This window comes from Canis lupus, chromosome 9 (assembly GCF_048164855.1).
Source record: "Canis lupus baileyi chromosome 9, mCanLup2.hap1, whole genome shotgun sequence".
In the NCBI taxonomy this organism is placed as follows: Eukaryota; Metazoa; Chordata; class Mammalia; order Carnivora; family Canidae; genus Canis; species Canis lupus.
Genome location: NC_132846.1, coordinates 52,887,029 through 52,913,891, shown reverse-complemented (window position 1 = coordinate 52,913,891; position 26,863 = coordinate 52,887,029). Strand labels below are relative to the sequence as shown.

Genomic DNA, 26,863 nt, shown 5'->3' with positions numbered 1-26,863 from the left:
GAGGAAGAGGAAAAGGAGGAGGAGGAAGATCATCTCAGTCTTCTAAATTCCCTTTGCACTTTCCTTATATATCCATAGTATAAACTCCTAAAACTAACATCAACACCTGGAATCTAGTTAACTCTCAATAAGTGTTTTTGGAATAAGTGAATGAAGAACAAGGAAGAGTGACAACATATAATATTTGCTAATATGCATTCATCTTCTTTCATTAAATTTTCTGGATTTCAACCAAAACCTGGTCAAATGAGACTTCATGAAAATCTTCATTTTGTCTCTTACTTTACAGGGAAAGTAATATATATTCTTTAAGATTTTAGAGATAAGAGAACAAAATCATTCTTGGTTAATTTTCTTCCTTTTAGAATGACAAAAGTCACAGTTTACAATTGTCAGCTTGTAGTTCTTATGTTGATTACTAAGAGTATTTGTAATAATAAATTACGGTAGAGGGAGAGGCAAATTTCATTACCTCGTTGATTTAATTATTTGTTGAGAATATACTATATCCATGATAGCTTCATGTCATGAAAATAAAACAGTGGTCAACATCAGCATAAAAATTTTAGGCTATGCTGACATAAGATGCCACTGATTAAACACAATTAAGACCAGTGGCTTGAACTGTAATTAGAGAACACATCTGGGAGTCTACATTACCTCTTTGGCCTTGGTTCACAATAGATCATTCATTCCTAGGTTGGCAAGGTGTTTGCCTATTTTTAAGATGTTTAGAGAAAGTTTACTCCTTTATTTAGCAACCTTTCCTAGAAATCAGTAATTCTATGAACTTTGTTTATATCTATATACTTTGTGAGGTCTTGTGTTTTCAACATAGTCTGTTTTACCCTCTGCAACTTCCTCTGCTTCTTCCTTTGATGAAACAAAATACACAGTCCTTTGGAAGCCACTTACTTATAATTTAATGTGTCACTCTGACTTCGCATCTACTCTTTAACTGGGCACTTGATCTCAATCCCTTTACCTCTTCTAAAATCCAGATGAATAGTTGCTGAAGTACCTCCTGAGTGGATTTTTCTACATCAGGAGCTCACTGTACATAAGAAAAGCAGACCAAAAGGTGATATATTTGTATTCTAGAGCTCAGGGACCATTTTGAGATCAGAGAAAAAGTGGCCTTAGGCTTTAGCCACTGAAGATGTTTCTTCGGCTAGTGTTTCATTTAATCTGTTCTCAAAGGACATTCCCAGAAGTTGGTAGTGGGTGGTACTGTAGTTCTAACTGCTTAAAGGTCATTAGTTTTCTATTAATGGGCATCACATATAGATCTGATAAACACTGAGCCACTAGCCTTTGTATGGAATGTGCATGATTTTAATCACCCAAAGCCCCAAGTATGAATCTTTAACATATTGGCTCATCATACTATGCTTCAATAAACTAGTTGAAACCAAAATACAAGACCTCCAAAAAGAAGATGACTCTTAAGCCAGAAATATATACCCTTGCTGAAAAAACTCTTATTGCTCTGACTCGATTTTATTTTGGTTCCTCTTTAGAGTATATGAAATTGATATTAGAAGATATTAAAGCCACAAATATTATGATATCATCTAGCCAGATCTGTGCATTTTACAGATATTTTAACTTTAGACCACTATTAAGTGCTTATTAAAATTATATCAAGATTCCAAAAGCAAACACAGAACTCATGAAGTTACAGTATTTTCATTAGTTTTGGGTTAACATCAAGTTTTTATTTATCAAAATGCACCAAGAGGTAAAAAAAAATCCCAATATGACCCCATGATGGTCTCATTCATAGTCTTATTAATAATATTACTGGTGCGAATCCAATGCAACTCTGATGGCCTTGAAAAGCATTACTACCTGAGTAATTGATTGGAGAAAGTAGAATGCTTATTTTATAGGCACCTATTAAGTTACTTATAATTTTGTTATGGTTTTGGAAATATACAGCTATCCATTCTTGAACAAGTATAGTTCTCAAAAGATCATCCTTTCTGTTGAAATACTATGACAGTATTCATCATCATCATCATCTTCATCATAATCATCATCATCACTACCACCACACATAAAGCACATACTGTGTTCTAGGTTCTGTTCTCACTCAAACAGATAGATACTGTCATCGTGCCCATTTTAAAATAGAGAAAACCTAGAAATAAAATAAATAAAATAAATTGTTCACAGACCCATAGATCATTAGTGGTGAAGATGAGGATTAAACCCAAGCTATTTGGTATGAGTCCTCCTTGCTCTTGGTAATTGCACTAAAGTGCCTCTTTGCTGGGAATCTAACATAGACAAGAAGGAAAACACACAAAATTACTATAACATATTGCCACCTTTCTGTAATACACATGCCTACTAGAAAACAAAAACAAGATTAACATGGTAAATGCTGCTATAGTAGATTTCTATTTAAGATTTCTAGAAATCGGGATCCCTGGGTGGCGCTGCGGTTTGGCGCCTGCCTTTGGCCCAGGGCACGATCCTGGAGACCCGGGATCGAATCCCACATCGGGCTCCCGGTGCATGGAGCCTGCTTCTCTCTCTGCCTGTGTGTCTGCCTCTCTCTCTCTCTGTCTGTGACTTAAATAAATAAATAATAAATAAAATATTTAAAAAAAAAAGATTTCTAGAAATCCACACCAAAGTTTTGAGTAAAAATGGTATCTATGTATACTTGAAGAAGTAAAAGGATAGAAGAAAAAGGGTGACAATGGCTCTCCCTGGAATATGTGATGGCAACATTTTGAAGAGTATTTTGACAACACAAATAAAAAGTTTGATAATATGGTATGGCAAGTGTAAAGAGAAACAAACATTCACATATTACTGGTAGGAATGTAAATCTGTACAACTTCTTTGAATACAACTGGACAATATCAGTTTTTGTCATGTCATCTGCTGACCTAGTTAATTCCACTTTTAGGGGTTTATCAGATAGATATCCCTGTATATGCTTGCAAAGACTAATAAACAAAAACATACATTTTCTTAGTTTTAGCAGTACTAAAAAGCTGAAAAAAATCTAAATGTGTATCAGTAGCGTGTTGATTTAATCAATAATGATATCTCCATAATACGCAATATTATGTGACCATTAAAAAAATAAAGGAGACCTTAATATTCTTACATGAAATAGCCCCTAAAACATTTTAAGTGAAAGGGGAAAAATTCAAAAGAATGTGCTAACATTGTGTTAAGAAGGACAAGGAAGGAAAAGAGGGGTAGAATATGGTTATAACTGTGTGTTGTATACTCATGGATTATCTCTGAGAGAATATACAAAAGACTTAATTTTGGTTGTCTCTGAAAAAGAAAATTTGGATTCTAGAAAGGAATAAGAGTGAGAATTTTTACTTTTCCTTTGTTCCATGTACAATTTTTTAACTATTTAAAAATAAAACCATCTTAATTAGTATGTATTAAGAAGAGTTTAATATTAAATGTTTAGGAAGCATCTTACTATCATACTCAAATCTGGCTATTATTGATACTATTAATAAACTTTTGCTTAAAGTGTTTTATGTTATAAAAATATAAAACATTCCAAAGAGAAACAAAATTATATATTATTTTTTAAAAAATCAGATTTTGAGGAAGGTAGAGCATAATCATTTAGTATGGTAATAGAAACTCTCAGGTGTGATGTTGACAGTTTGATACACAATACATTATTATATAGAAGATTCTGCTTTGTGATTTTTCATCTCCAGTAAAACTCTAAGTAATATGGTCAGGCAAATGACTGACAGCCATGGTTATCCAAATCTTGAAACAAATACCAAAGAGGATTCCAGAATTTCCTTCCCAGAAGATTTTTAATAGTGAAGAAGTCAGTCTTCCTGGTTGACCTGAGGTATGTGTTTCTGAGTTAAAAGGATGAGCTAAACAATTCAGCTCTGGGATTTCCAGATAAACTAGGCCTAAAGATGAAATAACATAGTCTGGTACCACAGAGAAGGAAGAAAGAAAAAAGAGAAGCAAAAATCTCCAAAATCCTAGTGTAATAAACTACATTTCATGAAGCTGTGCCTAAATTAAGCAAGAAACACCCACACACTGTTGACTTGGCCAAAACACTGGAAATCGAGTCTCCTTAAAAACAGACTAAGGCATAGAATCTAACCCAAAGGCAAAAACCAAGTGCTAAGCAAGCAGGTGGAAGAGAAGGAATATTTAGTAAATACTAGTAGCCTTCAGAGGTATGACTTGGAGGTATCATATCCTTATGATGTTATTTTAATATAGCTCTTATATAATTGTATGCTTCTATGAGGATTCAAAGATAACAGTCTATGGAAATTGACAAGATTACCAAAGCTGTTCTCTAACACAAGTGAGTACAGGGTGACATTTGAGTGTTTGTATATTTTTGTATGGCACTCTATTTCTTTTCTCCTTTATATCTAACAAGAAAAAAAATGAATCTTGTTACAGATACATTAAGACTTGAACTTCATAGGAGTTGGTGGGGGAGAAGGGGTCCTTCATCTGTCTAAATAATCAGGCATGTGCACAAATTCACAATTTCTGTATGATAAATACACTTCTTTTTAGAAAGATTGAGAAAAAAAATGACCATACACAGAGGAATTAGCCTTTCAGAGAAGGGAAGGGCTGAAAAACAAAAGCATGATATTGACATTTATTTTTATGTGTTTGTTATATTCATACATGTCATATTCATAAGTCATGAATATGACTATATGACTATACTATATTCATTCAAGCTATGCTGCACACAGTTTGAAAGGAAGAGAATAAAGGAGGGGCTAGGAAATTGTAGGGCAAAGTCATAATCAGACAAGGTGAAAAACAACAAACCTTTTTCCATACTTTGATTTGAGCAAACATCCATGAGACCAATAAGAAGTCCATACCTGTTTTCAGAACCACATACCTCTTAGGGTACTGCCAGCCTCATGGAACTGGAACCATGGGAACAGGTGATTTCCTCCAGAAATTCCCCAGAAAGTAGCCCTGTTTTCTTTAGCAGTGCTCCAGGCCACCCTGTAGTTCAATCACCATGATGACTGCCAACTCTGTTGATCTTTTGAAATTTAAAAGTAAGTTCTAAACTGGAAATTCCTGATTATATATATATTTTTAATATTCCTGCCAAATGAACCAAATCCAGCAATGTCTCAATTTCAACCAAAGGCCTCGATTTGTACACTCTGTAATATATGGCTGGTGATAGAAGCCAGAGAAGAATTTCTATGTGGTAGTCTTGGAGAATTTGGACAACAGGTGTAGCAAGATTTAGACTGAATAATCATAAGTACATCATTGATATTATGGGGAAAGACAAAGAATTGGAAAAGAGAAAGACAAAGAGGAAGGAAAGCAGTGAAGCTGATTTTAAAAAGAAAAAAAAATGTTTCCTCCTCTTGGAAACCCTCAGCATGGAGCTAGGCCAAAGTCATTGATGAAAGGACCAGCCAACAGAGTCCAAAAGAAGAGACTTGTATCTCAAGATCACTGTCCTCTGTCATGGCCAGTTGCTTTCTCCTCACATTGGAAGATCATCCTTCTTTTTCATGCTCTTCTCCCATTCCAAAGAGTGTGACACAAACTGTTGGAAACAGCCATTTCCCCAAACATTTTGCAGCAGATAAAGAGGAAAAACATAGATGATGTCATTTTGTATTTTACCTGACTTTACGGGCATTCTAAAAAAGGATTCCTGGAAAAGTTCATGAACTTAAATTCAAACATGGTTAAAGCTCAATTAGGTATGTCCCTCCAAAGGGAAAAAGCATCTCTGTTCTAAAATGTGAGCAGTAACACCTTCCAACTTCTATTGAAATGACATCTGGAGACAAGGCTGAGATGTAAGTGGAAAAGCCCTCCCTCCTAAACTCAGGGTACAAATCAATCCATCAAAAAAACTGGGTAAGAGTAAGGATCTACACACCTATTACAGAAACAACTTGAGATGTTATAAAAGACTAAACTGAACATTGACATCTAGTCCACAAGGAAAGAGGTTGAGAAATTCTGATTACCTGTACCTGTTTCAGTTGCATAGCGTTCTTGAACTTTCCCACCCAAGTGCCAGTAATGCCAGGGATGGAAAAGACAAGATACATAATAAAAATGATATGTCTTTGAATTCTTAGTCTTCCTTAAAACTGAAGATACATAAACTAAATAAGATTCACACTTATTTGCATTCTTCTGCATAATATATCGCTTTGGTCTCAATTCAAGTTTTTACTCCAAATCAACAATTAAAATTGACTTCAAGAAAATGTGTCACTTTCACTTTGTGACCCTACATTCCCCTGGGTACACATCTATTTACCACAGCACTAAAGATCTTAGATTAAAGGACTCAGGGTTTGTTTTGCTTTGTTTTGTGTCTTTTCAACCACTGTTTAATTAGTGGGCACTATGTATTCCTTCTCTGATGTTCTTGCCAAAATTAACTTCCTTAGTATGTTAAAGGTTTATCTTAAGATTTCAAAACTGATTTCCAAAATCCAATCTTGGCTCTTTACCTAAATATTGAACAAAAACTAGTTATACTCTTTCTGTACTGTGATCAAAGTAGGGAACACATCTTTGCTGACATATTTCCTCTCAATGAGGAAATGGCCCTGGTGGCTCTGAATAGAAAATCTTTGATCAGGTTTAGAAAACCTGCTGGCATCTATATCCTGGAGAAGAGGCACTGTCCTCCTAGAAGAAAGAATTCTGGAACTTGTCTAATGATGACTTTTCATGGCTGATCAGATGAAATATGTGAAATGAATTGTGAGATAAAGTGTGGCTTGAGCATAAAAAGTAAGTCCTGATATCCCAATCAAATAATTCCTTCAGTTCTCTATTCTGCAAATAAATATCCAAGCCAGAAGATGCTAGATTCAACTTTGAATGAGATTTTTCCACCTTCATGCTTTTCATAGGTATACTGCACTATTTTTTAAGAAACCAAACACAAATGACTACATATTATATGATTCCATTTATATGAAAAGTCCAGAAAAGGAAGAGTTATAGGAATAAAAGCAAAAAGGTAGTTGTCTAGGGCTAAGGGTGAGAGTGAGGATTAACTACAAATGGACCTGAGGAAAATTTGGAGGCTGAGGGTGATGGAAATGCTTTAAAATGTGATTGTGGTGGTGTTTGGACAACTCTATAAATTTAATAAAAATCACTGAATTGTAGGCTTACAGTGGATGAATTTTGTGGTATGGAAATTATATCTCAGTTAAGCTGCTTGGGGGATCCCTGGGTGGCTCAGCAGTTTAACGCCTGCCTTTGGCCCAGGGCGTGATCCTGGAGTCTTGGGATTGAGTCCCACATTAGGCTCCCTGGAGCCTGCTTTTGTCTCTCTCTCTCTCTCATAAATAAAATCTTAAAAAAGAAAAAAAGCTGCTTGAAGAAAGAGAAAACACCAGTCTTTAGAAAAAAGAGATGTTTCAATTAGGCTTCTAATGATCTAACTATCATGAGAGATTTCTGGCTAATTAGAAATGTTTAAACACAGCAAAATAGGACATTGCTTAAATTAACTAAAAATGACGCCAAGACAAGCATAAAGCACTCTGCTTTAGGCAGTGGTTGTTTATACTGATTTTTTACATTTCTTTTCTTTTGTTGATTTATATAAAACATTTGCCCCCCAAAAAAGTGGACTCGGGCTTTATTAGTTTGTCATCATCTCCCAAGAAAGAAGGTTAAGCTAGTAGCACCTGTAAAATATGATGGAATAAACAAGTAAATGAAATATAAAAGTAGGATTATTTCCTTTTCTGAATTTGTTCCTACCAAAAGGCCTTAATGAGGAAAGAAGTAAAAAAGAGAAGATAATACTGAAAATCATGTGTGTTAGATGCTCAGTAAATCGAATTCTATCTTCCTGGATCCACAGGGGGAACATATTGCCCAGCTTCCTTTGCGTTTTGGATGGAGTCATGTCTGACAAAATCTGGGCAGAAGTGATGCACTGTGCCATCACTTCCAGGCAAGGGAACAAAAACACACTGCATTATATCCAAGCTCTTTTTCTCTTCTCTATGGATATGGATAGAAGTGAGGAAGGGTGGTGGACCCAGATCATGAAAGAGTCCTAGATGCCTGAATTACCTCCTTGAAGAAAGCTGGCATTGGCACTGAATTTTGCCTGAAGGAGAAATAAACCTGTTTTCTGTCAAGCTGTTGAAATGTTGCGATTGTTTGTTAGAGCTAATTACCCTAATTACCCTAGTTATTTAATTATCTTAACTGATGTAAGATGCTATAAGACTCAAAGTATATTTCTTCCTTCCTTCCTTTATCAATGAGACCTATTCTTTCCCTCCTGCCCATTCTTCCTCTCTCCCCCTGTTTTCTGACCTCATGACTCCAGTTACTACTTATTTCTGAGGCAGAGGAAGAAACACATGAGTACTATTCAGCCTGCACTTCATTAACACCCCTCTTCAAGAGCCAGAATATTTGAATGGAATAAAGTAAAAATAATAGGCTTCAATTTTTCATTCAGCAGAGCCAGAATGTGTCTCAAGTCTTTGGTTAAAATGTTGCATGATCACCAAGAACAATGCCTTGCTCACCCTCTGAGAAAAAAAAAAAAAACCCTACAGTGATAAATGCTGGGAAAGAAATGTCAGAGTTGGCAGCCACCTTCTGGGTCATGAACTTTGCTTTTATTTTCTGAAGCTTTTGGTAGTGGAGAAGTGCATTCTGGTTGCTCTAATGCTTTTTGTCCACCCCTGAGGATTATTTCCCCAAAACAACAAATTACCATTTCAATTCATTTCAAGTTGTTTCCTTATCCAGGTGCCCTTTCCTCCTTTTCTGCATAAAGAGCAAATGGAAGGAAAGAAGAGAGGACCCACCCCGGTTCAGAAACCACACCCTGGGCCACACTCAGCCCGTTACCCTCACCCCAGCCCTTCATCTTGTCAACCCCGATTCCCCCCAACTCCATAATCAGAACAAAAAATAATTCAAACAAAAAACAGCTCATAAAACAGTAAACAAAATAAAGTCAGTTTTTCTTTTCTTTTTTTTTAAGAACAAAATGAAACTTGAGGGAAAACTTACTGGAGTTACAGTTTATCCTGATACAGTCTAGATGGGGAAAAATAAATGAAAGATGAAATTGCATCCTTCAAGGTAACAGCTGCAGACATCCAAAAACAATCAGTCCACCCTTCCGGGGACAGACACACGCAAGAAATGTGGCCATTTTATATATATACAGTATGTACAAGTTTAAGGGTGGGTGTATATGTACAGTATATTATTTAGTAAAGTTGGATACATATATATATACACACACACACATATATATATACACATATGTATAGAGATATATACTGGTATACATATATATCCACAATAGACACCGAGTATGCTGCTCCTTTTTTTTTTTTTTTCCAAAAACCTACTCATTTATATAAAGCATTTCAATCCTGAACTTTGAAATGTTAATTTTGTTCAACTTGGAAAATTATGCAAAAATTTCACCACCAGATGCAGGTTATATTCTATTTCCCCCAATGATTTTCTTAAAATTTGTCTTTAAAAGTAGCATCAACACAATTTTGCATTAGTATTCCAAAGATATATTACCAATCTGACACATTGTTTATTTTTTTAAAGAAGTCTGTCCATGAAGTTTCTCAGTGTAGTATTTAACCCTTTCTCTTTTTCTAAAAACAAACTCCCTCCACCCTCTTTACTTGGGCCCCAGATGCTACAGAAATTTGCGTAGGCAGACTTGCCATTATCCCTAGAGATAAGGAAAGGAAAGGGTTAATACCACCTGGTCATTTCCTGTCATAAAATGGCCACTTGCAAACAGCTAACCGCACAAACACCCATCCCAGATTTTAGAGAGGTGGGGTTGGGTGTAGGGTAAAAGGAGCTGCATGATATTATCACAATTGACTGGGTTCTCTGCTATTGTTTCAAAGGCTCCTAGACCAACCCACTCATGAAGCCGATCTCCGTCTTCCTGCCTGAATGCTCAGACTAAATCAAGTGCCTACAGCATTCCAGGAGAAGGCGAGACAGGTATATGGGGAGGAGGTCTCAGGTACCTTTGATATCCTACCTATTTCACTCGGTAATTCTGCATTTAAAGGGAAGAAAATTCTTTGTTTTTATATTTTTTAATGGGAAAAAGAGGGGGAAAGGGTGGCTAATTTTCCAGCGCTGGTAATCACACAGGATATCCAATGCCAGAGATCTGAGTTTCTATCCTTTATTAATATCTGTTTAGAGTCATGGACACCCAGCACAAAAGGTCTAGAGTAGAGTCAATGATTACTAGTAGGGGATTAGATAGAACGGTTAAAAAAGGTCTCAGATTAGTTGTTAACAAAGTTGTCCAGTTGAAGTTAAATTTGATTTATCATGGTGGGAATTCCAAAAAGAATTTGTTTAAAGCTGGATACTAACACGTAGGCGTAAGACAAGAAAAGGAAAAAAAAGTCACAGGAAAAAATACAGTTAGAAACTGAGCTCCTCTGCCTAAAGCAGACCCAAAAGTTTTGGAGGACTCGTCAAGGATAATGCCACCATTTGAATCTCCCAAAGTAAACCATTTTAAGTTACCAGGTGAAAGAGGAAACAGTGGCAAAAGACAGGGCAGAATGAAACTATGGAAATCCAGATAGGAGAAATATAGAACACCCAAGCATTCTGAGGAAGGAGGCAGGACGCTTATTTGTTCCCCAGAAGAACATCTCTTGAGAAAAATCTGGGTTTGGTTTCGTGCGGTTAGGTTTGTCATGTGTCGTCAACCGCAACAGAAAAGTGGGAGCAAACAGCCCTGGAGCAACTGGTACGATCACCAAACAGAAGAGGCCATGCCCCTGGTGAGGACTGGGAAGGGGGAGGGCAAGTAGGGAGGAAGGGGTGGGGCTTCAGCTACTGGTTGCACCTACCATCAGCCAAAGCTGGAGAAAAACCCCTTCCTGATGTATTATGAAGACATGGGAAACAGGTGTGCTGGCATGCTTACGAGAGAAGGGAGGAGGGAGAGGGGGCCGAAAGCCCCAAACCTGAGAACTGTAAACAAGAAGTGGCTGTCTTCCTTCGTTTCTATGCTGTTAAGGATCTTATTTTTAGACAAGGACCTGGTCTAGGGGGAAGTGCTGGGTTCACTCAAATGGTTCCATGAACTGAATGGTGTCTCTAAACCAGTGTGAGGAATTAGAGCTTTCCAGACGGTAGACAACTGGTTAAGTCGAGAAATGAGAAATTGTTTTGATACTTTACCTGAGGAATAAGTGGTTCGAGAAAAAAATTATCTACCCAGTGCCTTGTTCATAGGCTCTGGGAGGGTAGTCTTGATAGGGAGGAGGTATTTTTTGATGAAAAGCGAATCTGGGGAATTGGCTGGGAAAGCTTCCTTTAGATCTATCTTGAGTGGCAGCCAAAGTTCTATCTCTGCCGTAGCCTTGGCAAGGTATCTGAGTCTGTATATGTGTTGTTCATTCTGTTTAAATTACGGTTGTTTTGGTTTAATTTTAGTAAATGGGAGATTATTATTTTGTAGGTTAATAAGCTTTGGGTTGAAAGCATGGAGGAGGTGAATGTGTCTAGGAGTTGTGTGTCTTCAACATGTTACTGTAAACAGTCGTCAGCAAGTCCATATTGCCAGAGATGGAACATCTGGAGAATTTGAATACAATTAAACAAACTGCTTGACACTCCCTATAAGTATCCATCATTGAAGAAGGCTTGCTGGCATCCTGCTGAGGATTTGAAAGGGTCATGAATGAGATGCCAATATTGACTGACTTTTCAGCTCTATGGCTCAATTCAAACCAGGCACTAAGGAAAAAAGATTCCTTCTGTGCATGTTTAAAAGGTAACCATCATGAAAGCAGTTAGAAGTCATCAAGACTGCCACATCATTGATCCACAGTATTGACCTGTGGAAATAACAGATGACCCACTTTGATCTAGCATTTTAGAAACCTGGGTTCCAGTCTCAGCTCCACTATCAACTTTTCATGTTAGCTTTGTAAAGTCAAACACTTTTTTCTGTGTCTCACATCTGTAAAAGAAAACATAAAAGCACTTCCTTGGTTTATCTCAAAAAATTAGTGGCTGACTGAAATAAAGTTTTAAAATATAGTAATATTATTATTACATGCTATAATTGTAAGGAATAAAAATATGATTGATAAATAGCCAATCTATCAATTTTCAAAAATGGGCTGTGCATTGTAGGACCTTTCTCATGCCTGCTGTTATCACCTCTAGCTATCTTTAGAGAGTAAGGTCCGTGGGAAACCCTAATCTCCTTGACATTTAGGAGATAGATGCATTATATCAGAGAAATATATACTAGGCTTTATATAAGCTTATATGTGTGACCAATTTGAAATAAACTGTAATATCATTTGTGCATATGTTAGAAAAGACACACAACTGAAATGGTGAACAAAATAATCATCTGAAGTTAGTTCTTATAGAATAAATATGAATGCAAACCCTGCTTAGAGACGTTTTCTTCTATAACCAAAAAAGGTAAATATGAACTCATAATAAGGAGAAAACATTCTCCAAGGGGTATATTTTGGGGAGGGAAGGGAAAGAGAACCTTTAAACAAAGCATGACTGTAAAGAGTTTTGTATATATAAGCACAGGGAATTTCAGTTTTGTTATCCATGTTAGGTTTGAAAGAAAGGTAAATAAATTCAAACCAGTCATTCTGGTGAACCATACTCTTCAGGAGAAAAAAAGAAGTCACTGTTGCTTCTGAAAAGCACAGTGCTCTCCAACTCTCTTTTACCTAAGATATCTCAACCTCGGAGGAGACAGACTGAGTGTATGCTAAAAGGAGTCAAAAGGCAAAAGCAGTCTTTTAAAGAGGCACTTCTCTCATACTTGGGGCAGAGTTTAATATAGAAAAATAATGTTTCTAGGAATACACATGGCAACTCTGATTAACTGCCTCTGTGTGTGTGTATGCACATGTGCGTAAGAGAGAGAATCTCTCCATCTCCTTCCTCATCCCTTTTTACCTTTCCCCCACCTGTATTTATTCTAAGATATTAGGTCTACCACAATTGGCTTTCTCATTTTACAAAACAATGTCTAAGAAGGAAAGTATATTTTCTGTTTAAAGATAGTATATATTTTCCCGGTATCCCATGGGGCTAATCATCTATCTATCTATCTATATATATATATATGGTTCTCTCTTACTTTGAAATAGATGCAGAGTTAAAAATTGTCTTCATCTTTTTCTGTGAACTATTTAGGATGTTATATTTGTTTTTATGTTTATTTGGGTTTTTAAATTTTTTTTAAAAAATTTCTTCTGCTATTTTTCAGAGAAGAAAACAATCAGCTACGGGTTGTTGGTTTTAGATCATATACACTCTTTTGTTGGTTTGTTGGAGGTGGGGAGGATGGTGTAAGGAAGGGAAGGTGGGAGGGACAGGGGTATGCCAGCCCCTGCAGGCTGCTCAGTACACTCTGTTCTCAAGGCTGTTTGCTATGCGGGCCGCAGGCTTTGGGCCTTTGAAGGGTTGAATACCATCTTTTGATTTACCATGGCTGATGGTGGGGAGGACTGAAAACTCAAGAACACAAAGATCAGCAAAAAGAAAAACAAAACCCAAAATAACCAAACACACACATACACAAACCAAAGAAAAAACAACAGACACAGTGACGATAGAAATCAAATGAGGTTGGAAAAGATAAAGGGCATAGTGTTGTAAAAGCTGCAAATTGGAAGAAAAAAAAGACAAGTAAAGCCACTGCTCAAAACAGTCCTCTGTGTCCTAGAGATTTTTAGGATTGTAGTGTAGGCATTTTCCAAGTGTGACCAGTTGACCTGACAGCAGGAAAGACTGGTATGGATTCCAAACTCCACCTTCCCAGTAGGCCATCTAAGGTTTTATATGGTCTTGTATCAGGTACATTTGTCTGTCATGTCTTCCCCACACCTCTAACAAGCCATTCCCCTGGAGTCTTTATAAAGGAGCTCTATATCTGAACATATGCTATATACCCAAACAAACCCATGGTTTAGAAAGCTTGGACTCAGCCATACCACTCATCCTATTGACAGAGGGCACTGACTTTCTACTGAGTAAAAATGAAATTGGTTTCTTTCCTTCCAGAAATCAAGAGGTTCCCATACTCCATAGAAGAGCAATCAGAATCCGGTCAAGAAGGTCAGTAGCAGGGGTGAATGTGAGGCTGTCAGGAGGGGAGTTTCCAGAGTATCTATTACAGGTAATTACAGTGGAAGAACAAATCCTCCCCCAATAAAGCTGCAAATTTGAGATTGTCATAATTTTTCAACACTAAGGAAAAATTCATATGTATTACATGAGGGGGACAGAGGAATTGGTGACTAACAGTGTAGCATAACAATCTTGATAAAAGCTGCTAGATGATGGGTAAGAATGTCAGGAAGGAAGAAGGGGATACATATCAGGGGCTACATTCTCCTTCCACATGTCAGAGACTCTATAAACTAAGAAAATTGTTTTTCCAGTGGGACAACAGAAACAATCTGACTCATCTTCCTCTTTAGGAGAAAGTAGAAAGAGATACCAGTGCCACCAGAACTACCATTTGTGGAGAAAGAAACAATGCAGCTCTCATTCTACCCACAAAGCTTAGCTCTTTCCAACCCCAACCTCCCCTTTTGCCTCCACTTGCTGTCGTCTTATCTCTGCCCTCGGCTTTGACTGTTTTGAGTGGTGACCAAGGAGTTAGACTTAATGGCAATGTGATTGATCAAAAGATGGACCAAAGTAGCGTGTTTTACACAAAGCTAAACGGTTCCAAAAAACCAAGAAAGGAAACTTAAAAAATAAATAATCTAGTAAGAAAAAACAAAAACCACCACTGTCAGAAACCAGAAATTGACATCAAAACCTCATGCAGAAACAAGGAGAAGGTGTTTGTTGCTGTTGGGTTTTATCCTTGGTCTATTAAACAAGAGGTGAGCAGCTAATTTTTAAGAAACAAACAAAGAATTCAATCAAACCAATGAAAATCAGAAAAGAAAGGGAAGACAAGCCCAAACAAAGTGGCAGAGGGTACTTCATACGATACCTAAATTAACCATGAGCTTGACTCGCCCCCCATCCAGCTCCAAACGCAGGGTGTCTGCAGAGTCCCTGGAGGTAGTAGCCACCAGCAGCCCATAAGCTCGCTGGGACATGAAGCGGAAGGACACATCCTCTGCCTCGGTGTGCATGACCATGGGCATGATGATCTTCATGTACATGCTGCCATCGTAGCTCAAGATGGACGCCTCTGCAAAGAAGAATGGAGGAGACTGTCAAGATGAAGGATATCAGAGTTTCCTTTGCTTCCAGGGTAAGGAGAGTAGGGTAGAGAGGGCATGAAATTCGTAGCCAGGTGACTTGTGTTGATTAGACCTCTAGTGCTACCAGTTTTAAGGTATGTGACCTTGGGAAGGCCACTTAAACTCTGAGGTTCTATTTCCTTACTTGCCTTTAAAAGGCATACAATGGCACTGGTCCCTGCCCTGTCATGCTCACAGACTTATCAAGTGTGTCAAACAAAATAACGGATGTGAAGATGTTTTCCAAACATGAAAATGCCCCCATAAATAGTAGTGATTTAATTCCACATGCTATAGACAAAACAAAAACACATTAAACAAAACTTAGACTCCAGGAAGTATTTCATGAGGAATAGGAGGAAAGCATTTTATAATCACCACAGCAAACAAACAGACATTTCCAGAAGGAGGAAAGAGCAATAGCCCAGCCTGGTCCCAAACCCCCTAGTAGCCAGGCACTGTGAGAGTTTGCTTGATTCATTCAAAGAGGATCTACAGAACCAGAGCTAGAACCACCACCTCAAAAAGATAATGATACCCGAGAATGAATAATTCTACTTTTATTCAAATAGCACTTTTCTGAGAAAGGAAGAAACTCGCTTTTGTTTGATGCCTTCTCTAGCCCAAGCACTTCAGCTAGAAGTGCCCCTACTCCACCCCATTATGTTATCTCAATGCTTACAATGTAGATCTGTTATTCCTATTTCAAACAGAAAACCAAGGCTCTAAGAGGCAGTTAACATCTCAAAGTCAGACATCCTGGATTTTAAGCCAGTGTGTCCTGTACAAATCCAGTGCCTGTTCTGCAACACCATGCTGCTCAAAATGTGAATTTGCTCCATTGTTCATTTAACAAATATTTTTAGAGAAGGCAGAAAGAGACTATCATTCATATCGCTGTGAAGCAAACCTGTCACTGGGCTCAGTATCTGGCACTGAGTAGGCTCTCATTAAATATTTGCTGTTGCCAATAGTTGCTTCCTACCTACACGTACTATGGAGGGTTCAAAAGTGAAACCTAAAAGGTCCTTGCTCTGTTGGCATGTGAAAGCAACTGTACTAGATTATAAAAGTGATTAAATGACCCAGAAAATATATATCAATAAAACCAGGGGCCCTCAGGAGAGAGAGACTGTAGTATGCAAGTGAGCAGAGAAGAGGGGTTAGAGTCTGAGATGGTCTTAGTTTGTAATGAAAGAGGTGACAGCATCAGACTTGTCAGTAGATAAAATAGCATCTCTATACACATAAAGAAAAAAAAAGAAGGGAAATGCTGAGACGAAAACAAGCTATTCAATTTAACAGAAGCTTCAATCATATTTTGAGAAGTAGTTATATAACCGTTATTTGAGATTACAATAAAATCAGTGGATTTGGGTGGATACTGGGAAGTAAGTGAATGGTTTTAGTTTGTAAAATAGCACAATGCATTCATTTCTGATATTATGTACCAGGCACTCTTCTAGGTGTTGTGGATATAATGGTGAACAAAAGAGACAAACATCTTCTATGCTCATGTATAAAAGAAATCAGAACAGGAAGAGACCAGGCCAACCACATAAAGGTACTCAAGATAGTCTATGTCATCATCATATCACCACCCTATTTACACAACACACAAAAGGTCCATGAAAAGCAATATAAACACACCTGCTCAATACTAAGAAGCAACCATCACCTGGGTAATACTCAAGACATGCTAATAGCTGCACATTGCAATCTGTAAATTCTAAGATCACAAATAAAGGTGTAACAGTTGCAGACACTATCACAATAACAGACATATTATGAAGATCTATGCTTAAATGGGAAACATAATCTAAATTTAACACATGTTCCAGATGTGAAAGAAACTATTTTATCTCCTGGAAGAGCAGAATCAAAGAAGATCAAAAGTGATAGCTAGAATTTATTGAGCACTTAATGTTTGCCTGGTGCTTTCTATAACTTTACATGCATTAAGACACTTAATGCTTATAAGAACATCACAAGGAAAACAATATTATTATTAGATTTTATAGATACCAGGTCACACAGCTAACAAGCGGCAAAACAGGGAGGTGAACATTGACAGTTTGATTCTTGTGGATATACCCTTAACCATTCTCCCAAATTGTCAGAGGGCTATGCCAGGAACATATCCATGTTTCTAAGCACTAAAAGCACATCTATAATGCTTTATGGTAGAGTGTGGTGCTCTTATGTATGTGTGTGTCATACATGCATGTCATTATTTAAAGCTATATGTTATTTATGAACATGAAAAATTACATAAACAGATAATACACACATTTCTAAATATGTTATATATGAATATGCACAATGCTTTGTGTTTCTGTAATTATGAACACTATTAATTATTACTATATACCTTCTACTATACACACCCATACATATGTACACACTCCTTCTTAATAGAGATTATTCAGTGAGTCATGAAATGGTTGTTTTCAAGTACTCAACTTAAATAGAACCCAAATGTAATGGTCACTTTTATCCCTCTGGATATGTGTAGTACCAGAACATATGTATAAGTTAATATATCTTTATGTCAATGTTTGTAGTACCAGCAAATAAATTTCAGATAAGTATATAGTTAAACAGCTCATAGCACAAAATAAAGTGTGTATCTCAATGTATATCTTTGTGTGCAGCTCTTTTAATATATCTTTATGTCAATGTTTGTAGTACCAGCAAATAAATTTCAGATAAGTATATAGTTAAACAGCTCATAGCACAAAATAAAGTGTGTATCTCAATGTATATCTTTGTGTGCAGCTCTGTGTGCTCCATGATCAACTTGATATTTTTAAGAGGAGTGTGATGAAGCAGAAAATTTAATATAGGAATCTGCTGAAAAAAAAAATCCATCCTAGAATTCTTACTAACTTGCTTAAAAGATTTCAAATGCAAGGAGCACCATGAATAGTAATATGTTGAGGGGGAAAATGAGTCTTAATAAGGAAAATTATTCAATCTGAAACACGTTGGATGACTGAGTTTTTTAAGACCATGTCACAAGAGGCCCACATAATGGTACTCACAGAGTTCCCCTCTTTTATTCCTCTTTCCTTATTTACTCTCCTTTCATCTTAAAGATTTTATTTATTTATCAGGGTGGGGGGAGGGCAGAGGGAGAAGCAGGCTCCATGCAGGGAGCCTGACGTGGAACTTGATCCCGGGTCTCCAGGATCATGCCCCGGGCCAAAGGTGGCACCAAACTTCTAAGTCACCGGGGCTGCCCTCCTTTCATCTTAAGTGTAGATTTCCTAGCATACAAATTTCATTTGTTTAATGATTCTTTACATTTTTGACCTAATTTCTTAGTGGTTGCCATAGGTCTTACAATATACATCTAATCAAAATATACTTCATATTTATACTCACTTAATTCTTGTAACATAGAAACTTTACTCTTACATAGCTTTACTCCTTATTTTGTTATTGTTATTCACATTATATCTATACACACAAATTCAACAATACTCTGTTATAATGATTGCTTTTTAAAAACAAGTCTTCTGGGGGTAGCTGGGTGACCCAGTCAGTTTAGTGACCCACTTAATTTCAGCTCGGGTCATGATCTTAGGATTGTGAAATCCAGCCAGCATCAGGCTTCACACTCAGTGGGGAGTCTGCTTGAGATTCTCTCTCTCCCTCTACTCCTCCCCCCACTCGCTCTCTCTCTCTTGCTGTAAAATAAATTAAAACTTTAAAGAAAAACTAAAAACATATGTCTTCTTAAGAAGAAAAGAGAGCTCGAATATATTTATAGAGTATTTTTTTTAATTAAGCTTATTATTTACCTTTTCTGTCTCACTTCATTTCTTCTTGCAGATTCCAGTTACCATCTGGTGTCATTTCCTTTCTCTAATATAGTTTCATTCATTTGTGGTTTATTGTCAAATATATCACAATTCTATATGTTATAGGCCCAACAATACAATTTTATAGATATTGTTTTATGCAATTGTGTTTTAAATCAGCTAAGAGAAAAAAGAAAAAGAAATGGGTAATTATGCTGTCTTTTATCATTACCTCATAATTACCTTTACTGGAGCTCTTTGTTTTTTCATGTAAATGCAAATTACTGTCTGCTGTCACTTCCTTTCAGCATGAAGAATAAAAGCAGTGAGCAGTTCTTAAAAGGCAGGTATACCAGCAGTGTACTCTCTGTTTGGGTTTACCTGGGAATGTCTTTATTTCACCCTTACTTTTAAAATACAGCCATGGGGGCATCCAGGTAGCTCAGTAATTGATTGCCTGCCTTTGGCTCAGGTCATGATCTCAAGGTCCTAGGATCAAGTCCTGCATCGGGCTCCCTGCGGGGAGACTGCTTCTCCCTCTGCCTATCTCTGCCTCTCTCTGTGTGTCTTTCATGAATAAATAAATAAAATCTTTAAAAATAAAATAAAATACAGCTCTGTTAGATGTAGAGATCGTGGCTGACATTTCTGTTTCTTTCAGCACACTGAATGTCATCTTGTTGCCTCTGGCCTACACTGTTCTGAAGAGATGTCAACTGTTAATCTCATGGCAGTGCCCTAGTATGTGACAAGTCATTTTCCTCTTGCTGCTTTCAAGATCTCTTCTTTATCTTTGGCTTTCAACTGTTTTATTATAATGGGTCTGGAAGTAAATCTCTTTGTATTTTTCCTATTTAGAGTCCATCCAGCTTCTTTGTTGTGTAGATTCATGTTTTTCATTAAATTGGGAGAATTTCCTGTAATTAATTCTTTGAATACTCTTTTCTGTCCCCTTCTCCATTCTTTCCAGTACTCCTATCTTATATATGTTGGACACTTAAAGGTGCCCCACATTTCTCTGGCACTCTGTTCATTTACCTTCATTTCATTTTCGTTCTCCTATTCAGACTGTATGTAATCTCTATTGATCTATCTCAAGTTTGCTGATTCTTCTGCTGACTCAAATCCACTGTTGAGGCACCTCTAGTGAATTTTTTGTTTGGGTTTCTATACTGCTTAATTTCAAATTTATGTATTATGTATACAAAATCTCCAAATGGAAATTTTAAAGTTGAAAAGAATATATCATTTGTATCTCTTTATTAATACTCCCTCTTTGATGTATCACTATTATCTTATTTTCCCTCTCTTTAACTGTAGTTTCCTTAATCCTTTTAACATATTTAACATAACAGCTTCCATGGAAACTGTCTGCTAAGTCCAACATCTGGAGCCCCTCAAAGGCAGTTTCCATTGCCAACATATATTTCTGTGTGGGGGTCACACTTTCCCATTTCCATGCATGGTTCACAGTTTTTTGTTGAAAACCGCACATTTTAGGTAATAGACTGTAGCAAGTCTGGGTACTGCTCCTCACATCCCCACCTACCACCAACAGGGCTGGTTCCTGTTGTCTGTCCATTTATTTATTTGTTTAGCACCTTGGCTGAAAGAATTTTGTGATTTATACTTTCCAGGCAGTATGACAGCTCTGATTTCCCTGCCCAAATATTTCCCCATTTTTATCTTTTAGCTTGCCTTCCTAGGTGTTGTCTCTGGGTCAGTATAAGCCCTTATTGGTTAAATATTATAGTTAAGTCTCTATAATCAGTTAAATTTTTAATCCTTTCTCTGTTAGATGTATGTGAATTGGAGACTTCTTTTGCAGTTCAGAGACTGTAAGATTTTGCTTCATGTTCAGAAGGAGACTAGTACTTGGGAGTTGCCCCTTCTGCCAATTTAGTTATGCGACTGCATTGTTTTGGCTCTCACATTTTTCTCCCTTCCATCTAAAATCTCCTTTTTCCTTTCACTCAGTCCATTTGTCTTAAATTTTTCCTTTGAATTCTTATGCCATTAAAATTTCTAAAGTTATTCTACACTGCAAATGAGCTACAGAATATAGCTCATAGAAAATTCTTCTGTCCTTTATTTTCTTTAAGACCAAATTCTTAGACTTTTCTAGGCTATATCACTTCCTTTATTTTTATTTTACTTTATTTCTTCTGCTGTTTTGCACTTCCATTGTCATGTCATTGACTTTCCTGCTCATACTCAGGTGACTCTGTCCAGAGTTTCTAACTGTTCAGACATAGGTTCAGGGACTTGACTCCCAGAGCCACCTACATTTGAAAGGCTTCATATTTTTAGTTCTACATAGTTATTTTCTGTAACTTCAGAGATGATAAAATATGGGAACAAAATGAGAGGAGAGATGAAGAGCTCAGGCAAGACTGTATAACTTTCGTTTAGCTGCCAAGGCTGTGTTCTCATTTCTGAAGCTTTGTTAAGTATATGGAGGAGAAGTCACCCCCACCTGGTTACAGAGTGTGTCCCAAGGCAATGGAGGAGATGCATTAGTACTTCTGATCCATTGACCCCTTGTGACTTATCTTTTTATTCCCAGTCCCACTGTCTATTTCTGTGATACATATTCCACCCCTCCCCCTGCCATTTCCACTACTCTTCACTCAAAAGTGGGACCAGATTAGAACACCTACCCAGTCTATTTCTTTTCCCTCTATCAAGTTATTAGGGATAATTTTCAATATTTTTATCAACTAGACAGTATCTGAGGAACACAGGCAGAGTTGGCAGCCTCCTTCTGCTTGGCCATTCCTCTTGGCTTTGCTTCCAAATCATTTATCTTTCTCCTACTTTTTGAGATTTATGACACTGAGTTATACCTATTTCCTTACTTGAGGCTAATGATTATTTAACTGGTATATTCTTTTTTGTTTAACTTGAGAGAGGGTATTTCTGGCAGGTATCTTTTCCCCACCATCCTCTCACTGATACTTTCATGGCCAACTGTGTACACAAAGTACCATTAAATAATCACTCTCCACATCGTCTTTTCTTTTTGTACCTTCAAGACATCCTCCTATTCATTCATGCAGCTACTTGCCTTACACACTCCTTAAGTGTGTTTTATTCTGACAAAACCTCCCAAATACACAGATTGCTTCCTCTCCACCCAAACTGGGCTGATCTTAAACAGTGTGCAAATTTATACAGGAATGCCTGCCAGGTTCTAATTCTGTATTTTGCAGCAGCAGGAACAACATAAATCTCTAGCTCCGAGCAGACCCAACAGTGGCCAACAGTTCTGGGGAATCAACAAAATTGATATAGGGCAATACCCTTCCTCTTGTGGACAAGGCTGAAAAGAACTAACCTTTCACATTCTCAAAATGCTGCCAATACACACAGTCATATGGGCTTCTCTTCCCCCAAACAAACTAGAGCACTGTAAAGCTATAATAAAAATTTGATGGATATTTCTCACTTTAAGAAAAGCAGGTATATATGTGCATACTTTTTAGTGGAAGGAAGGAAAAGAGGGAGGGAGGAAAGGAGGGAGACAGAAAGGCAGGAAGAAAGGTAACGGGATACAAGAACTCCAGTTTATCATAAGCTCTATATATATATTTTTTAAGGTTTTATTTATTTATTCATGAGAGACACACAGAGACAGGCAAAGACATAGGCACTGTCAGGGAGCCCAATGTGGGACTTGATCCCAGAACTCTGGAATCATGCCCTGAGCCAAAGGCAGACGTTCAACCACTGAGCCACCCAGGCATCCAAAGATCTACAGTTTTTAAGAAAATGTTTATTTAACCAAAGAATTCATTCAGCTTTTCTTAAATAGCAAATTTTCCTACTGAATTAAAATGTAACTTAATTTATAAAAATTAAACATCACACAATTTGTCAGGATAAATCTCACCACTTTGCAATAATATTTCCTCATTCATTCAATGATTAATATCTAATATGTGCCAGACATTCCTGAAATGGAGAGGGGAGTAACATGGCTGCTGTCTTTAATAAGCTTATAATAAGCTGGAATTAGAGACACAAACAGGTAAATTGTTATACTAAATAATGAACAAAGTGCTGTGGGAACTCAGCTCAGGTGTCTATATATTTGCCTAGAGTTGTTAGGGAGGAGGGGTATAACTTGTTTTGAGAATAAGAGAGAATGAACAACATAGGGAGGAGTGGGAATGCATTCCAGCTGGGGTAACAGCATATGTACAGGGTCAAAGTTGACAAGGGCATAGAATAAAATCATATATCACAGCATCTGATAAATGGTCAAGGGGAGTTCAATGTACCTAATATAGAACAAGATTTCTCAAATGTAACAATATTGACACTTTAAAGTGTGGAAGGTGACTTGTGAACTGTAAGATGTTTAGAAGTAACCATGGTGTCCACCAACTAGATGCCACTGGCATTCCCTTTAGTCATGAAAACCAAAATTATCTCCAGACATTGCCAAATGCCCCTTCGGGGAAAAAATTGCCCCAGCTGAGAACCGCTATAGTGGTTCCATATAGGCTCAAGCATTTGGATGGGGTAGGAAAGTTAAGACTAAAGAGATATGTAGAGGGTCCATTATAAGAGACCAAATAATCACAGAAAGTTTTGATATTAGTAAATATAGAGTGGTTTTAGGCAGGAAGTGACATGATCAGACTTGCTTTTCAGGCTAACTGATGGTACAGGGAAGACAGAACAGTGTGGTGAGAGACTAGATGCAATCTTATTCAATTTTCTTCCAGACACTATTGCTATTGCTCCATCTTGCAAACGTGTTAGGAAATTTCAAAACATAACATTTATAAAGAACGGTGGTATGTTTCTGAGAGTCGATCTCTGAGTCCACTCAAGAAAGCTTTATTGTGCAGAGTTGTAATTACACATATAGGTTAGTCTCCCTATTCAGAATCATTGTTCAGTGTGCTGTCACTATGAGTGTATAAGCTTGGACTTAGAATAATGAGGTGAAATCCTAGATCTTCATATTATTTAACTGTGATGCATTCTTGGGCCTCAGTCTCCCCATCTATAACATGTATAATTATAAAACTGAATCAGTCAAGATACTAAGAGCAAAGAGACAGCCCACCCGAATTGTGCCATTTTATGAAGGTTTAATAAAGGTAAATATTTATAAAGGTATAGGTAAGGCATAGTGAACCTTCCAAGGGGTAATGTGGTATTCAAAGCTATTAGGAGTAGACATCCATTACTCTCTTTGGTCTGATAAAGCAAGGGAAAAGTCAATTCCCAAAACTCTGAGGAAGAGAAGGAGTGAGTTAGGAGTGTCTCACAAAAGCTATGACCTTAGGTCAAAGGACCAGTTGGTAGTCATTTCACAGGGAGAGGGACAGAAAATTAAAAATTCAGACTTCACTGTCATTGTTCTTTCTCATCCTTCTTGTGTGCTTCCCATTGGTGAAACTTAACTGGCATACAGAGGGCAAAGAAGTCTGTTAATGCAATCCATATAAGATAACCTTCCATGGTTCAAAGCTGAGTGGAGAAGGGTAGAGAATGAGTTGTAAAAAGGAATCCATCATAAAGGTGAAGCCTGAAGCATAAATGTGAAAAATATCCATACACCTTATTAAAGGGTGTTTAATGAATGTTACATATGTATGTGCACACATGTGTGATTTAATTCCCCTGATGTCTAGAGATGGTCCATCGCTTTCATGTGAGGATACTCCCATATCAGAAGTAGCACTGGTCAGCAGAAAGAACCTAGGTGTCAGGAGACCCATGTTCCACTCCCAATTCCACCTCTTATGGGCCTGCATTCTTGGGAAAGCCACCCATTTCCTGGCTTCCCCTTTCCCTTATGTATATCTTGAATAATATTTTTAAAATCATATAAGAAAATATGTTTGAAAGAGCACTGCAAACTAAATTGCAATATCATTATAAAGTGTTAATTACAGCACTTTGTATTCATCATCATTATGAAGCCTACTTTGATTAAACAGAGAAATAAAGTAGACATTTGGCTTTCTCCTATTCTCAAATTCCCTGCACAATGGGTCTACTTTCATAATCACAGTAAAGATTACACTCAGCAACCCCAGAGTCAGGGGTTCCGTTAATATCTTTGATGGTAAGCATGGCTCACAGCAGCCATGGGCAGACTATGTTCAGTGACAGACTCTGATATTTTCTGATCCAGCTATGCTATTCATTATGAAAGACAGATAACACTATTCTCTAGACTTTTATTTTTGCCTAAAGCTTGCTGCCTCCCTCTGTCATATATCCCCATCAGTATTCCAGAGAATACATCTGCCCTCTTATTATTATTAATATCTAGTTACTAAAATTTAAATAAAGCTATATCTCTGAATCATCAATGAGGATGATTGCGCAAACAGATCTGGACTGAATGGATTTATATATTCATCACCTTTGCTTTATTCTAGAATACTGTTACACAATAGCATTGAGCTAATATAGTGAAGTGATTAATGACTGACCTTATGCCTGTCCTTCTATTTCCCATGCTAGTTGTTAGTGTTCTGATTTCCAAATGGCTGGGCTGAAGGCTCAGAGGACTGTTCTACACACAGCCATGCTCATTGGAATGTGATTGCTTCAGTATTATTCAAAGCAAGACCAGAGAAACAAGTTCTCTAGGGCAGCAAAAAAGAATACATTTCTGACCTATTAACTGTTCTGCAATGCACCAGCACAAAAAAATCCCTCAGTTTTATACATGCTTTTTTTCCAAAAAGAGACTGAGCCATTATTATTTCAACATGAACCAAAATCAAATTGTCTGGAAATATAAATTAAATCTTCTAGAAAAGTCAAACCAATGAAGAAATTTTCATAAGTCCAATTAACTGATTAAAGTAGAATCAGTCTGTCAGTTTATCAGAAAAAAAATAACATAGAAATTGTGAGATTATTTTGTCTGAATTGAACAAAAATTTATAGCCAAAAAAAAGTAAAATTTACCTGCATTCAAACCCTTTATTTCATAACTGAGGAAATGGAAGTAATATTTCAAAGTCTTGATTTTTTTCTTGTAGAGATATTAAAGACTTTTTTTTTCCTACTTGGGCTCCAGTTTATTTATTTATGTATTTATTTTTAATTTTATTTTTTTAATAATAAATTTATTTTTTATTGGTGTTCAATTTACCAACATACAAAATAACACCCAGTGCTCATCCCATCAAGTGCCCCCCCCTCAGTGCCCACCACTCAGTCACCCCCACCCCCCGCCCACCTCCCCTTCCACCACCCCTAGTTCATTTCCCAGAGTTAGGAGTCTTCCATGTTCTGTCTCCCTTTCTGATATTTCCACTTATTTGCTCCTTTCCCCTTTATTCCCTTTCACTATTATTTATATTCCCCAAATGAATGAGACCATATAATGTTTGTCCTTCTCCGATTGACTTATTTCACTCAGCATAGTACCCTTCAGTTCCCACCATTTGCTTCGACGTGGATGGAACTGGAGGGTTTTTTTTCCTACTTGGGAAAAATTTTCCTACTTCCAAAATCAATCATGCTGTACAAAACCAGCAATGTTCTGAAACAGATGTCCCAGAATACTGTTGATATATATATATGTTATACATGTCATATATATGTGTGTATGATATACATAAGCTACTTCCAACATCACTTAAGCAGAGTTAGCTATGGAATGGGAATAAAAAAATAATTGTGACAGTGCCAGACACTGAATTCAATGCACATAGGATGTGAATTAAAGGATTTCTCTTCTAATGGATGTGACTATGAACAAAAAGAGAA

At 37.0% G+C, this 26,863-nt stretch overlaps 1 protein-coding gene across 20 annotated transcripts in view; it reads right to left on the bottom strand.

Annotated features, from left to right (window-relative positions):
- Nucleotides 1–26,863, bottom strand: part of NRXN3 (neurexin 3) — a 1,529,630-nt gene that overhangs the window by 926,359 nt on the left and 576,408 nt on the right. For 17 of the 20 annotated variants that reach the window (XM_072839524.1, XM_072839530.1, XM_072839517.1 and 14 more), the window contains 2 exons: nucleotides 15,050–15,253; nucleotides 9,052–9,078 (listed from right to left, as the gene is read on the bottom strand). In XM_072839524.1, coding sequence (XP_072695625.1) covers nucleotides 9,052–9,078; nucleotides 15,050–15,253 — 231 coding nt within the window. The remainder of the gene's footprint in view (nucleotides 1–9,051; nucleotides 9,079–15,049; nucleotides 15,254–26,863) is intronic. The other 3 variants (XM_072839520.1, XM_072839523.1, XM_072839542.1) reach the window with 1 other exon arrangement.